This window comes from Arachis ipaensis, chromosome B10 (genome assembly GCF_000816755.2).
Source record: "Arachis ipaensis cultivar K30076 chromosome B10, Araip1.1, whole genome shotgun sequence".
Taxonomy (NCBI): Eukaryota; Viridiplantae; Streptophyta; class Magnoliopsida; order Fabales; family Fabaceae; genus Arachis; species Arachis ipaensis.
The window spans coordinates 132,564,855-132,578,926 of record NC_029794.2 but is presented as its reverse complement, the minus strand read 5'-3'; the positions used below and the strand labels follow the sequence as shown (position 1 = coordinate 132,578,926).

At 30.1% G+C, this 14,072-nt stretch overlaps 4 protein-coding genes and 1 long non-coding RNA gene across 5 annotated transcripts in view; 3 read left to right on the top strand and 2 right to left on the bottom strand.

The window, feature by feature from the left end:
- On the top strand, window positions 570-1,431 carry LOC107621273. The gene is made up of 4 exons (XR_002356371.1): window positions 570-657; window positions 763-900; window positions 1,201-1,273; window positions 1,351-1,431. It is a non-coding gene; the product is annotated as an uncharacterized LOC107621273 (long non-coding RNA).
- On the bottom strand, window positions 2,607-4,076 carry LOC107621274 (protein FAR1-RELATED SEQUENCE 5-like). The gene has a single exon (XM_016323308.1). It carries the CDS (start codon window positions 4,074-4,076, stop codon window positions 2,607-2,609), a length of 1,470 nt encoding a protein of 489 aa, XP_016178794.1.
- On the top strand, window positions 6,387-8,404 carry LOC107623442 (F-box/kelch-repeat protein At3g23880). The gene is made up of 2 exons (XM_016325703.2): window positions 6,387-6,588; window positions 6,763-8,404. Exon 2 carries the CDS (start codon window positions 6,776-6,778, stop codon window positions 8,108-8,110), a length of 1,335 nt encoding a protein of 444 aa, XP_016181189.1. The 5' UTR covers window positions 6,387-6,588; window positions 6,763-6,775; the 3' UTR covers window positions 8,111-8,404.
- On the bottom strand, window positions 11,941-12,300 carry LOC107621275 (uncharacterized protein At2g29880-like). Its single transcript, XM_016323309.1, has one exon. The coding sequence runs from the start codon at window positions 12,298-12,300 to the stop codon at window positions 11,941-11,943; it is 360 nt and encodes a 119-aa protein (XP_016178795.1).
- LOC107622918 (26S proteasome non-ATPase regulatory subunit 11 homolog) overlaps window positions 13,932-14,072 on the top strand; it is a gene marked incomplete in the record, with an annotated part of 4,099 nt that continues 3,958 nt past the window's right edge. The window contains 1 exon segment of the mRNA XM_016324995.2: window positions 13,932-14,072.

Below are 14,072 nucleotides of genomic sequence, written 5' to 3'. Positions count from 1 at the left end.
ACCCTATACTCGATGAAATCACACTAAATTAGCCCCTAAAGTGTTTAGGCTTTTAGGTGCAAATTCAGACCTTGTGCTAAAATGCAGCTAAAGTCTGTTCAACTTGAAGGATTAGCATATGCATTTTGTGCAAGCATTGAAGATCCAAGGTGAGTTCCCCTTTTTCAGCTTACACTTGTAGGATTATTGTTGTTGAATTATCTTATATGCAACATCTGAATTTCAGTGAGACCATGATTAATGTGGATGACACGATAGTAACTAGGGAAGAACTTGCTTGTCTAGCTCCCGGAAGACCAATCTCGGACAAGGTACCTACACGGCTACACAAGCTATTTTTTGCATGTATTTTTTTTTTTTTTGGCTATGAATATTTGTCTCCAACCATAAATTGCTTTACTCTCATTTGTAGATAATCAAGCTTGTGGTAATGAAGGCCTCCTGGGACCAAGCAAATAAGACTTTTTAGATGCTTCCGCCATCTTTTACGGTAAATATCATGTTAACTTATATCACTTTTCTTTGAATTATGCGTAATTCATTAGAATGAGATCTCTTTAATCCTTTTAGGTGGAACATTTTATGGGACATTCACTGGATAAAATGATTGCTACCTATATATATCGCTTTATGCCTGTCGCACCGGATCTTAAATTTGTGAGTGCATGTAAATTCTTTAATGAATTAATTTATGCAAAACCTCATTAAATCTAAATTTATGAGTTTAATGTGAAACGATCTATACTTAACTATCCGCTGTAGATTTATGTGCCAATTAAGGAAGAAGGTGACCACTGGTATCTTATGGTCATTAGCTTATTGGATGAAAAATTATATCAGTTTGATTCTAATCTAAATGACGATCAAGTTGAGCCAAGACAAGAAATTATGAAATCCTTGGTGAGGTATCCTTAATCCATTTCTTTATACACATGTAAAATAATACATGAACCTTAACAATCTTGTCATGAATATAATTTTCAGGCTTTAAAATTATCAGATATGGTAACTTCTGGTCATTACCTAAAAGGTGACATTCCTAAAAGAAAAGATTTCATGAACTTTGATGTGAAAGAGGCTAGAGGGGTGCCCAAATGTCCTCAAAGGTACACTTAATTGGAATGAATCTTTTATATTCATCTTTAATTAAAGCGATTTTTTATTGACACTAACTATTTAATATTGCCACTGAACTTTTAGTCGCGACTCTGGTCTCTGGGTTCTTCAATGGTTGTCTATGAGAGAGAAGTTTAATCCCACAGTGTCGGGCATTGTAAGTTAGCCAAAGACATATTGATTAATTATATGCATGCGGAGCATATTATTTAACTAATTAATCCATATTTGCAGCTAAATGAGCAATATATCCGTACATCCGTCGTGGTAGATCTTTTGTTGGGGATGTTCAATGACCACAAATATGAGTTTCAGAAGAAGAGCAATGAGTTCTGGGCTATGCTTTCGCGTGAACAGCATGGAGAGCAACATTTTTGCATATTTAGTTATTATTTTCAAAATTTGCTTTAATCCTCAATTGTGAACGAGATTAGTGACATTTATAATTTATTTGTTGAATTATTATTTTAAAGGAGAAAGTTTGTCTGGTCTAAAAACTTTGTTACATTATTATATTCGTAATAAATACAAAGATCAATAATATTTTACTATTTTTATTTTAGGAGTTTGTTGGAACATGTGTGTGAATTTACATGTGTGTGAGTTTGTTGTAACGTTATGCTCACCTATATTCATCATGTGTTCTTTGCCATTCCAAATTGAAAATGATTAGTTAAAGATTCACACATGATTTTTTTTTATTCCAGCATTAAGACACATGTCTCAACAAATACATAACCACACTATCATACCATAGAAAGGATGCCTTTCATGCACATATTCCTCAATAAAATTCATACAAAAGTTAAGAAGAAGAGAGAGTGATGTCCGTATTGAACCTTCTTCACAATTAACCCAACTGCACTTCTTTTACAATCTTTCATGCTTTAACTAATCATAATAAGACTCTTCTTGCTGAGTTCTGCATCTTACAATTACAAGATCACAAAACCGTCTCTTGTAAGCCATAACTCAAAATGTACTCATTATTATAAATATACCAATCTTGTCTCAAATCTCACTTTTTTCATAGCAATTAAGCAAATAAGACCAAGTTCATCATGAAAATTCATACACAAAGTTCAATTACTCAAGTTTTATTCAAATATCACATAATAATAATTTATATAATACTAAATCGAGAACTCTTCACTAAGTTCCATGTCGGCACTTGCATCAGAATCTCCTGCCCAAAACTCTTGTTCTTCATAATCTTCTTCAAGATCAGATGCCCAAAATCCCTGCAATATCAAATAAAATATTGATCAATCTCCACTCTTATTAATAAAAATTATATAATTAATATGTTGTGGTACGCAAATCATTAAACCAAGTATTACCATTTCTGCATCTGCATCCAAACCTTCCTCAACATGGTTCCTATTTAGGCCATAAGAAGTTGCATTGGTCTGCTGCTGAATGTCCTTTGCCAATGGACAAGATTTTTTATTGTGCCATTCCATGCGACAAATACTACATCGTTGTGGTTTTCATTTGATCTTCTCACCTGGATGACACTTAGACCTACAACTTTGTGGATTCTTAGGAAAAATACCATCTGAATCATCAGCTTGCGCACCAACTTGCTTTTCTTGTTCATCTTCAATCTTGAAATCTTCGATTAGGCTCATAACAGTTTCTCGAACAAGGTGGAATCTCTCCTGCCTTCGACTAGCGACATAGGACAGCTGCCGACACCAATCCATCAAGCATCCATATTGACTCAATATTATAGACTCCCAAGTAACGCCACTTGAATCGAAAGTGCTTTTCTTGGCATTCTTCGACCATCTTGTCAACACAAGAGACTTTGGTAGCTCAAGGATGTTAAGAAACCCCAGCACACAAACTATATGCTCACACGGAATTTCAAAAGAATTCATCCTTAAGCATGAACAATTAAACTTCGTCCTTTCATTATCCACAGACACCTCCCATGAACTATTTAGACTTCCATATTTAGATATTGTATAAAGTACAAATGAATCAAATGCCATATCTTGCACAACCTTCATTCTTGCAGCCCTAACAAGCATTGGTCGAAATATAAAAAATAACTCTCGTGTATAGAAATTTGATGCAGACCTTTCCAGAGGTTCTAATGCTGTTTTAAGTACCGGAAGACCAGATATGGAAACATAGTCAGCTTCAACCTCCTTATATCTTAGGTAGGTAAGACACCGCTTAAAATGCTTTATGAAATCAACCAAATTGTATTGAGATTTAACATATTTTGCAATAATAGAGTGCAAACCTTCGCATCGAGAAGTTGTCCTAAATCCTGCAAAAAACTTGCCTCGAATATGTGCAGTGGCCCACATATGCCTTTTCTCGTACATGTCAATAATCCAATTCTTTTCAGCTACACCAAACTCCTCAACTATTCCAAACCACTTCTGCTCAAACACACTAATCTCATAATCTCCTAGCATGCACTTCTTGAACATAGATGTAAATTTTGGGTTTCCAACATTACTTGTGGCGTTCCGAATGAGGTGCCAAGCACATAATCTATTATGAGAATTTGGGAATACCGTCTCAATTGCAAACCTCATTGATGGAGCATCATCTGTAATGACAGATACAGGTGCTTTTTCCTTCATGGCTGCCAATAGTTGCTGTAATAACCACACGTAGACCTCCTTACTCTCATCGGTAACTAGAGCACTTCCAAATACCACTGTTTGGTTGTGATGATTCACACCGGAAAACACTACTACCGGACACAAGTACTTGTTCTTCTTGTATGTCGCATCAAAGGCAAGCACATCTCCAAATACTTCATAATCTAATTGGCTTCTTCCATCACACCAAAATAGAGCTCGCAATACCCCTTTAGCATCAACTATGTGCTCATAATAGAGGCTTGTATCTTCAGCTTTCTGGTTTTTGAGGTATCGCAATGCCGCTCTAGCATCACCCAGGACATGACGCCTTCCCCTAGCAATCTCATTATACATATCCCTTAAGGTATAATTAATATTTTTATAACCACCTGCTTGATTAGCTAACATAGCATATATATGGGGTGTATACACTAGTATATATAAATAAAGGAGTTAAATATTAACAAAAAATCTAATTAATTATAATTTTTTAATAACTAATTAATGATATTTAAATATATAATGAGATTGACAACTTTAAACTAAATCGAGTTTGAATATATTAGATTTAGAAAGAGTATATAAGGTTGTGCTTGTTTATAGAGACAAGACATTAAGATAGAAATACAAAGACATAAAATTATGTTTAACAGGAGAGATATGAACAAATTATATAAACTAAGACTAATTTTTTTTATTCTCATCTCTTTTAAAATTTATAAATAATAAAATAATTTATTTTTAGCCAAAATTCACTAAAACATATTTTTTTTTCTTAAAAAATCACTTCATTCTCTTTTGTTTATATCAACCATTCAAAGGAGATTCGGAGAGTTTGGAGGTTGTGTTCTTTGGTGCTAATTTGCATTTGAGGTTCTAGCTAAATGATTTTTTTTTATTTGTGCAACTTTGTTGTCTTATACCAAAAAATAAAAACTATTTGTATTTTATAGTTGATTGATTGGATAAAAGTAATAGTGATAGCATCATAATTTTGATGAATAAAATAAAAAATATAAATATGCATGTAATAATTTTTTATTTGTATTTATTATTAAAATGAGACTAAATAGCAAATCAAAGAGTGAGTACTCACAGAATACTAAAATATATAAACTAAGACTAATTTTCTTTTTTTTTTTTTCATCTTCATTCCTTCTAAAACTCATGAGTGATAAAATAATTTATTTTTAGTAAAAAATTTACTAAAGCATACATTTTTTCTTTAAAAATTACTTCATTTTTTATCTATATAAATCATATGATTGCAAAAAATACAAACTCGTTTCTTTCTCTCTCAACGTAAACCGCTGCTGCCTCCAGCGGTTTACACACGTGTCCCAATTCACATAAACCGCTACTGGCAGTAGCGATTTATGACTAACCCCAAACAAATAGAAACCGCCCCAAACAAATAGAAACCGCGACAGGCTCTAGCGGTTTCTGTGCTGCTACATTTGAACGTAATCCGCGGCTGGCAGCAGCGGATTCTGTGTTTATGTAAACCGCTACTAACAGTAGCGGTTTTTATAGATATATGAAATAATGTATTTGCGTCTTCATTTTGGAAACAATGCATTTGTGTAATTTTAAAAGTGTAACAATTTATTTATGTAAATTGCCCTAAAATTAAAGTTATTTAATTTGAATTAAAAATTTAATTTAATTTTAAAAAGAATAAAAATAAAAAATTATATTTAAATCTAAAAAGATAAAATTATATTTTTTAAAATTAATTTAAAAATTATAAAATATTTATTTAAATATTAATAAAAAGATAAAAATATCTTTTTGGTATTGACGTTGTTTATATGCATCAAAAAATTAGAAATTTAAACAATAAAAATTATTTTAGGATTAAATTTGTTTAAATAAATTAAAAAATAAAATTTTAAAATTTAATTTATCAAATATTCTTATAGATAATTTTATAAAGATAAAAATGCCCTTATAAAAATTAACACCGACTTACAAGTTCAAACAATCAATCTAACAACAAATTATATAATTTTTATCTAACCCTAATCTCACTTTAATTATCATTCACCTTTTTTTATTTATATTTTTTTCGTTGCAGAAAATTTTTCTTTTTTTTTCTTTTATTTAAAAATCAAATTCTAATTTGAATTGATATCATTTAATAAAGAGTAAAGTATCATTTTTGTCCTCAACGTTTAGGTAAGTCCTAAAATTGTCCCTAACATTTAAATCGTCCTATTTAAGTTTGTCCTGGCGTTAGAGATTTGTTAACAGAATTGATGGCGGGACAAAATTGAGACTTTTGAAACGTTAGAGACTTAAATACGAAAATATTGGGGACAAAAACGATACATAAAAATAAATTTTAGTTTTATCTTTTAATAATATCAATTTTTTACGGTACATTGTTATTCAATTATTTTTTAACCACATCTAAGTAAATTAAATTTAATCACATTACTTTTATTGTAAAAAGATTAGAGTGTATATATAAATATATAATATCCAAAAAGATTAATAAATCTTACCTTTATAATTATCATTTATTAAAAATATATTTTACAAGTTGTAATTAATATGTTTATAGTTTTTCAAAGAGTTTTAAATTTTAATGGTATATATATTTTTTTTTGCTAAAAATATATGGAGTTTTAAAACTCCAACCATTAAAGGAGTATTGTAACATCTACCACAAAAAAAACCTAAGATAAGTAGTTAACTACTTGAGATTTGAACTGGATGTGGGCCCCGACAGATTAGATTAAGAATCAATTCCTGATGCCGAGGATTTGAAACCCTCTTGTTGAACATCGGACAGATCTGGAGCTCCAACACAAGCGCAGATCATCCGCTTTCTCTCACCATCGCCGGCGCCATCTTCCTTTAGGTAAACCTCTGTTTTACTCTTGGCCTCTGTTTTTCTTCTTTTATAGAATCTCCATGTATGTTTTATTTTGTAAATTAAATGGCAATACCGCTGAGATTTGAATTTTAGTAATTATATTGTTTTTGATTTCTTATTCCTTTGTAATTATATTCTTATTCCTGCTGTATTGTGGAGTTTCCTCGTACGTATGAGGAGGGGTCCGATTCCTGATGATGATGATGATGATGCTGCTGTTCCGAGGAAGGGGAAGGTTGTCACAACCACCGGGGGGTGGCCGGAACTGCTCCGCTGTGTCACGACAAAACCACCACCTATCCTTCTGGACGAGCTCATAGCGGAAATCCTGCTGAGGATACCGGCGAGGTCTCTCCTTCGATTAAGGAACAGCGTCTGCAGTTCATGGAGAACCCTAATTTCCAGTTCCCAATTTGCCAAGGACCACCTTCGACGTTCAATGGCGGTGGATCCAGCCTTGACCCACCCACTTATTGCCTATTTTGCCCGAGCCTGCGAATACCCCAAAATCGGAGTGTTCTCCGTACGATCTGTGATGGAGAACCGTCCGCAGGAACCCACTAAAGTAGTTTCCTATGAGGGACGACGCTACCGCATCATCATTGGCTCTTGCAATGGATTGCTGTGCTTGCACGATGAAGAGCGCGGCGAGGATGGATTCATAATAAGCCATCGTGCCATGCTGTGGAACCCCTGCACCGGATTCACTTCTCAGCCGCTTGAAATTGGAGGTGTCCTCTCCATTTGCGGATTCGGTTATGATCATGTCAATGACAAGTATAAGCTCTTGGCTGCTGTGAGCAAGAAATCAGGCGAACCCGTCACCACCAGAATGTTTACATTCGGCCCAAATTCTACCTGGAGAACAATCCAGGATTTCCCCCATAATTATTTTGACTTTCATTCCGGGGAATATCTGGAGCGTCTTGCAGGGCTTTATTTAAGTGGCACTGGCACTCTTAATTGGCTTCTTTACAGCCATAGTAGTTTTGTGAAGGTTATTTCCCTTGACTTGGTCAAAGAGACTTATAGTCAGTTTTCCCTTCCCAGCAGGGATTCAGATGATAATCTCTGGATGGAACCCAAATTGGGTATCTTGAGGGATTGTCTTGCTGTTTGTTATGAGACTAAGAAAACTCATTGGACTGTCTGGTTCATGAAGGACTATGGAGTTCCTCAGTCTTGGACTAAATTGACCACAATCCCCCACCACCCGCTACTCGTTCATAGTCCCTCATGCGTTGCATTACAGCCTATATACATGTTGAAAGATGTTCTCCTTGCAATTGCTCCGAGTGGCAAGTTTGTTTTATGTAACTTAAAAGATGGCAGCATAGATCTTCCTAATATTAACAGCTCCAATGATGGCATGCCCAGACTTGTTCCTTTAACTCAGCACTCATGTACAAGGGTCTTTCAACTCTATCATGAAAGCTTAGTTTCACCCTCGCACTTTGGTCTTCCAAGTTGCTCGTCTGAGATGCGGTTAATTAAGCCAAGCCTATAATCTCTTATGATTAATGTAGTGCCTTGTTTTTTTTTGTATTTTATAGACTCTGGCTTCATGTTTAATGTTTTTTAATTAGGTTCCTTATGAATACCGATTTTCTTTTGTTTTAGTTAGAATATGTATTCATCATAAAATGCTATATAATTTATGTTTTGTATCCAACAACTGCACAGAGGAGCTTCTGATAGTGGACTTTCTGATCTTAACAAAATACAGAAATGCCAAGAAAGTGTTGCTATAAAACCTGTAAAGAAAATGAATAAGATATACAAGAAAGAGCTTGCACTTGCATTCTTATTGCTCACTGCTGCATTTAGGAGCTTGTTATAAGCACAAGGGATGCACTTCTACTACTTATTGTTCCAAGGAGTGTCATTTCTCCTTGTAGGTTTGGATTTAATTGGAGAACAAATGAGCTAGAGGATCATAAGAATTTGTTATTGTTACTATTATTAGAAAGATAAACAATTCAAGAGGCCAAACAATTGTGGAATTGCTGCTATACAAAGATGTTGGTTTTGGCAGTTATATCATATGCAAGGTTTCTGTAATATATAAGCCGATTCGCTTTCTCTCAGTTCCGTATCAAACTGTTGGTCAATTCACTCTCAGTTCATATGTAATGTAATTACTGAAATGAATGACATTGATATGTTACAAGTGCATTTAAAGATTTATACGTTTGTTGTTCCAAATTTCACTTACATGATGCAACTTTGCTTAGGAGTAATATAATTACTTTATTGCTTTTGAAAACTTACTAAACCTTAGAGAATGATACTACTTGACATGACATTCATCTATAACTTAACTACTTTTATCTTTCTATTCTCTCTTGTTCATTTCCCTCACCTTTCTCAAGAGAAACCAACGTTATTCTTGAGTTAGAGAGAAAACTAGAAGGGAAGAATGCTTAATACTTGTGTGCTTTCAACTTTATTTTTTTTATTTTTATAAATAAAGTATATATGATATTATTTCAACTCATTTAATTTTTTTTCTTATTAAATGAAAAAGAAACCTGGTGTAATCAAAATTCTCCTTTCATAGAATAATTTGAACGTAGAAGTTAACACAATGTCTTACTCTTACACTTTACACGTATCATGTACGTATATATTTTTTTCTTAAATATATTTTCTCTTAAGAATTGCTCATAATATTTTAAGCAAAGTGATATTAATTATGGTGAAAATTTAGATGTAGTTAACTTCATGTAAAATTGATAGTTGAGAGTTGTTAGATGATAATTTAGTCAAATCTATCCAGTATTTAATAACTATCATCTATTAACTTCACATGAAATTGAAATTAATAGTACCTGAATTTTCACCATTAACTTAGAATCCCGCTAGGGGCCAATAGAGTATTTGTACAATGTGTATAATGGGTTATTTATTTGGTCCAATATGAGTTAAAAATAAACCTCCAGAATAAAATATTACTAATTTCTCAAACACAATACATCCAGAATAACCATCCGATTACCAGGGATAATAAACATTTGATATCCTACTGAATCGAATATCCCTAAACTCCTATTGTACACATTGTACAAATACTTCATTAGCTCCCTATACTTCCTCTTAACTTAAAGGCTTGTATGATTCAACTAATTATTTGCATATTGCAAGGCTCAAGCTCTAGTAAATACACGAGACAAGTAGATATCATACAAAATTCAATAAGTAGGGTCGTGGATTCAAATATTCAAAATTCATAGAAACGATTATCTAACACATTATATATTTATATTTAATGTTTTTTCACGGTATCCATTGCAAGAACTAACTAATTAGTCGCGAATTAAAAGGATTTATTGCTAGTTAATTTGTTGTTGTATGTACAACAAAAAATTCAAACTTTCTAACACTTATATAAGTATATAATGAACTAACCACTAGACCAAATTAAGTTTGTTAAGTATAAATTTAATAGTTGTTAATTTCTAGCACAAACAAAACATGTTACATCGGTAGTTAAGAAATTTTATTGCTGTTTTTTATGTTATGTTTTTTCTAAACTACTAATATTACTACTATTCCTCCTCCTCCTTATTATCCTTCTTCTTTCTATTTTTGTAGTTTTTGTTATTTTACACTCATTATTCTTATTATTTCATCCTCTAAAAATAATAAAAAAAAATAAAAAAAATCAAACAAAAAAATAAATAAAAAGAATAAATTATGCACTTTTTTAATCCTCTAAAAATAATAAAAATAAAAAAAAATCAAACAAAAAAATAAATAAAAAGAATAAATTATCCACTTTTTTATTTTTTAGTTTATTCTTTTTTACAATAAACACAAACAAAATTGAATGAAAAGCACATAAATTTATAAATAGAAACACAAAAATGCTACACGAAAAAAGAAGAAGAATAAGAAGTAAAAAAAATTCAGCATCCTATTTTATGTGTTATAGTTAAAAAATTTTATTGTCAAAGTTAAAAAATTCATATATTGCGGTTTAAAAATTTCGGTGCTATTTTTTATTTTAAGTTTTTTTCCCAATAATCCTCCTCATCCTCCTCTTCCTCTTCCATTTTTTTCTTCGTACTATAATTCTTTTTGTTTCACATTCTAATAATTTTTTTGTTTTATCTTCTAAAAAAATAAAAACAAAAAAAAAGACAAAAAATATCACACAAAGAATAAGAAAAAGAAAAAAAAAAGAATTATACAATTTTTTATTTTCTTTTTAAGTTTGTCGTTTTTTATAATAAAAACACAAATTATGTACTAAGAAAAAAGAAAAAAAATAAGAAGAAACAAAAAAATAAAATAAAAAGTACGGTATCAAATTTAAAATTTTGAAAAAATTTCGATATCAAAATTAATAATTTTTTATATTAAGATTAAGAAATTTTGGTATTATTTTTTACGTAAAAAAAAGTGTGTAACTAATATGCATATGTGTAACTGGGTTGGAAGTGAGTCGAAATGAGCCCGAGTTAAATTAAGCTGTTTGACTCACGAAAATTGAGTTTGGCTCGTCGAAAATTCACGAGTTGGCTCGAGCTCACGAGTTGACTCAAATAATAGGAATATAATCTATAATTCTATATCAATAAATTATAATTTATATATATTTAAAAAGATCAATTTTATATATTGTCTATCTATCAATTATAAATTTTTTATTTATGTCTTACATCAAAATTATATATAAAAAATAACAATAAAATTTTAAATAATTAAGAATATTAAAATTTATAAACGTGTCTTCTTTATTCTCTTTTATTCTAGACAATTTAATTAGATTTATCATGTTCTACTTCATCATCTATTCAACCTATAATAAATAAATTAAATGCATATAGGATATGTGTATTAATAATTTAATAACTCGAGTCGACTCATGAGCTAATGAGCTGAGCTTATCCAAGCTCAAGCTCGCCTCATTTAATTTGAGTTTAATTTTAAGCTCAAGTTCGATTTATCAGCTCACGAACTCAACTTATCAAATTATTAACGAATCGAGCTTGAGCCAACTTATGAACTGACTTAGACTCACTTTTAATTCTATGTATAAGGAAAAAAAATTATCCAAATTATATTTCAATATTTTAACGTGTTTTCTTCATTAAAAATATTATTTTTTTGAATTTATTTTTATGAATTTATTCTTTTTTATTATCTTTTAATGTCATAAATAAAAATATATATTATTCTTTTTAAAAATATATAAATAAATAATCTCGTAAAAGAATAATAAAAACTACTCATACTTTACATCATTAATCTCTTTAAGCATATTTAAAAAAAAGTTTTATTAAATTATTCGTTGACTAACTTCATCAAAAGTATAAGTAATAAAAGTAAAGTTTAAGATACCTTAATGAAGTCTTGCCATACTTCCTCTTCAACTTCAAACTTTCTAGTTACAGGATTCCATGCAAATCCACTTAAGTGATGAAATAAGTCATATGCCTCAGCAAAATGATTTTTCAATGTCTTCATTCTATTCTTTATGTGATTCTTTGTTATGTGAGGGCCTATTGCTATGCTCAAAGTCTTCACAACATTGGCATATGTTTCAGTTGTCCACGAGCCATCATGCCTATTACCTTTCGATGCTTCCTCTGCTAATGCATTTAGCAAAACTTCATCCATATCATCAGACCATCTTAAGTTGTCTTTCGAAGGTTGATTGGCTTCTGCTGTTTTATTTCCCTTATTCGGCATTATGTAACCTGTAACAATCTAAATTTAATATAACATTTTTATATGTTTTTCATTTTCATTCATTCATTTTTTTAATTATTTACAAAAAAAAAATGCAAGAGGTAGGAAATTAGAATTCTAAGAATTAATGAATGCAAAACACATTACTGTAAAGAATGGTAGGAAATTAAAAAAAGATTTTAAGTAAAGATTAAAAAATATCAATTTATATCCCAAACATCTAAAGAATGAAAATAACATTAATATATGCAAACATATAAATAGAATGCAAACAAATAAAAAAAATAAAAAAAATATTTTTTTATAAACAAATTGATTATATAAAATAAAATATAATTGATGATAAGACATAGTATTTATATGACATGGTTGTTGAAATAATAAATAAAAATGACATTACTTCATCATAAAAATTACATTACTTCATTTGAGTTATAACTCATACCCTTATTATAATATTAATTTTCTAGCGCGCTGAAAGTAACTTGTCCAGACATCACATAAATTGTAAATATTTGTGTAAATAATGACTCAAATTTACAACTTTTTTTATTTAATTTTGGTAATTACTCATATTTTCAGCAAAAGTTTTAATACATGCAAAAAGTTTGTGGTACTCTTACTCTATCACTGCAGCATAAAAAACATGTCACTATATTAAGGAACATAAATTGTTTCACTATATTCAAAAATGATAAATAAACAACAACCTTGTTCTAATTAAGGAATTGTTTTTTTTTTTTGGTGACTAATTAAGGAATTGTTTATTTCATCTAACAATTGACTGAATTTAAAGTATTTCAGACAAATATTTTTATTTATTGTATTTATTTTAAGAGTTTATTTGGGTAAACTTCTAAGAAAATATCTTTTTTCGAATTATTTTTTTTTTTAAAAAATCTTATGGAGAAGTAAAAGTAATTTTGTGTTTAGATATCTCATACAAAAAGATCTTTTTATCTATCAATTATGTTTGTGTATAACAATATAAAAGTACTTTTTTGTTTATTTATTACATGAAAAGGAAAAAAATCTTTTTTAAAAAAAGAAGTAAATTACAGCTTCTCAAAAAGGATATTTTTTTTCTAGTGCTTTTACTTTTACTACTAGAAATTTGTCAAATACGCTAAAAAATAAAAAAAAAGATTTTTTTTCATTGAAAAAGATCTTTTTTTAACAAAATAATGGCGCTCAAATAAGTACTAAGTAAATTTGTATTATTTTAAGTAAATATTTTTTTTTCATGATATGCTATGCAAAATTATTAAGACAAAAATTATTTGAAAAATGTTAAAGATAAAATACTTTTAGTGAAAAAAATGAAAAGTTAGTTAATGTTAGTTCAAATGCAAAATAAAATGCAAAGAAAAAATATTTATATAACTAAATATTGTCTTAATTATTATTTTTCAATTTATTATTTTTATTTATTTTAATTTTTTTTAGTAACAAAACAATGCAAAAATACTAAAGATAAAATATAAACTAAACACAATCACACAAATAATACAATTTTTCATAGGCCCAATATATATTTTGGATCGGATGTAAATTAAGATAAATTTACACTGTTACTTTGTGAAGTAAATTTCTAAGTTTTGGTGTGTACCTTGGCAAAATGGACGTTGACCTTGTTTGACTATTTAATTTAGTTTCGCCTAAGTTATAAATCCGAACCCTACCAACTTCACCCGTCCGTCATCCCCCTCCCTCCTCTGTTTCTCTGCATCGGAGACCAGCTGTCGCCAACTTTCCTCGAGCTCCATCACAAC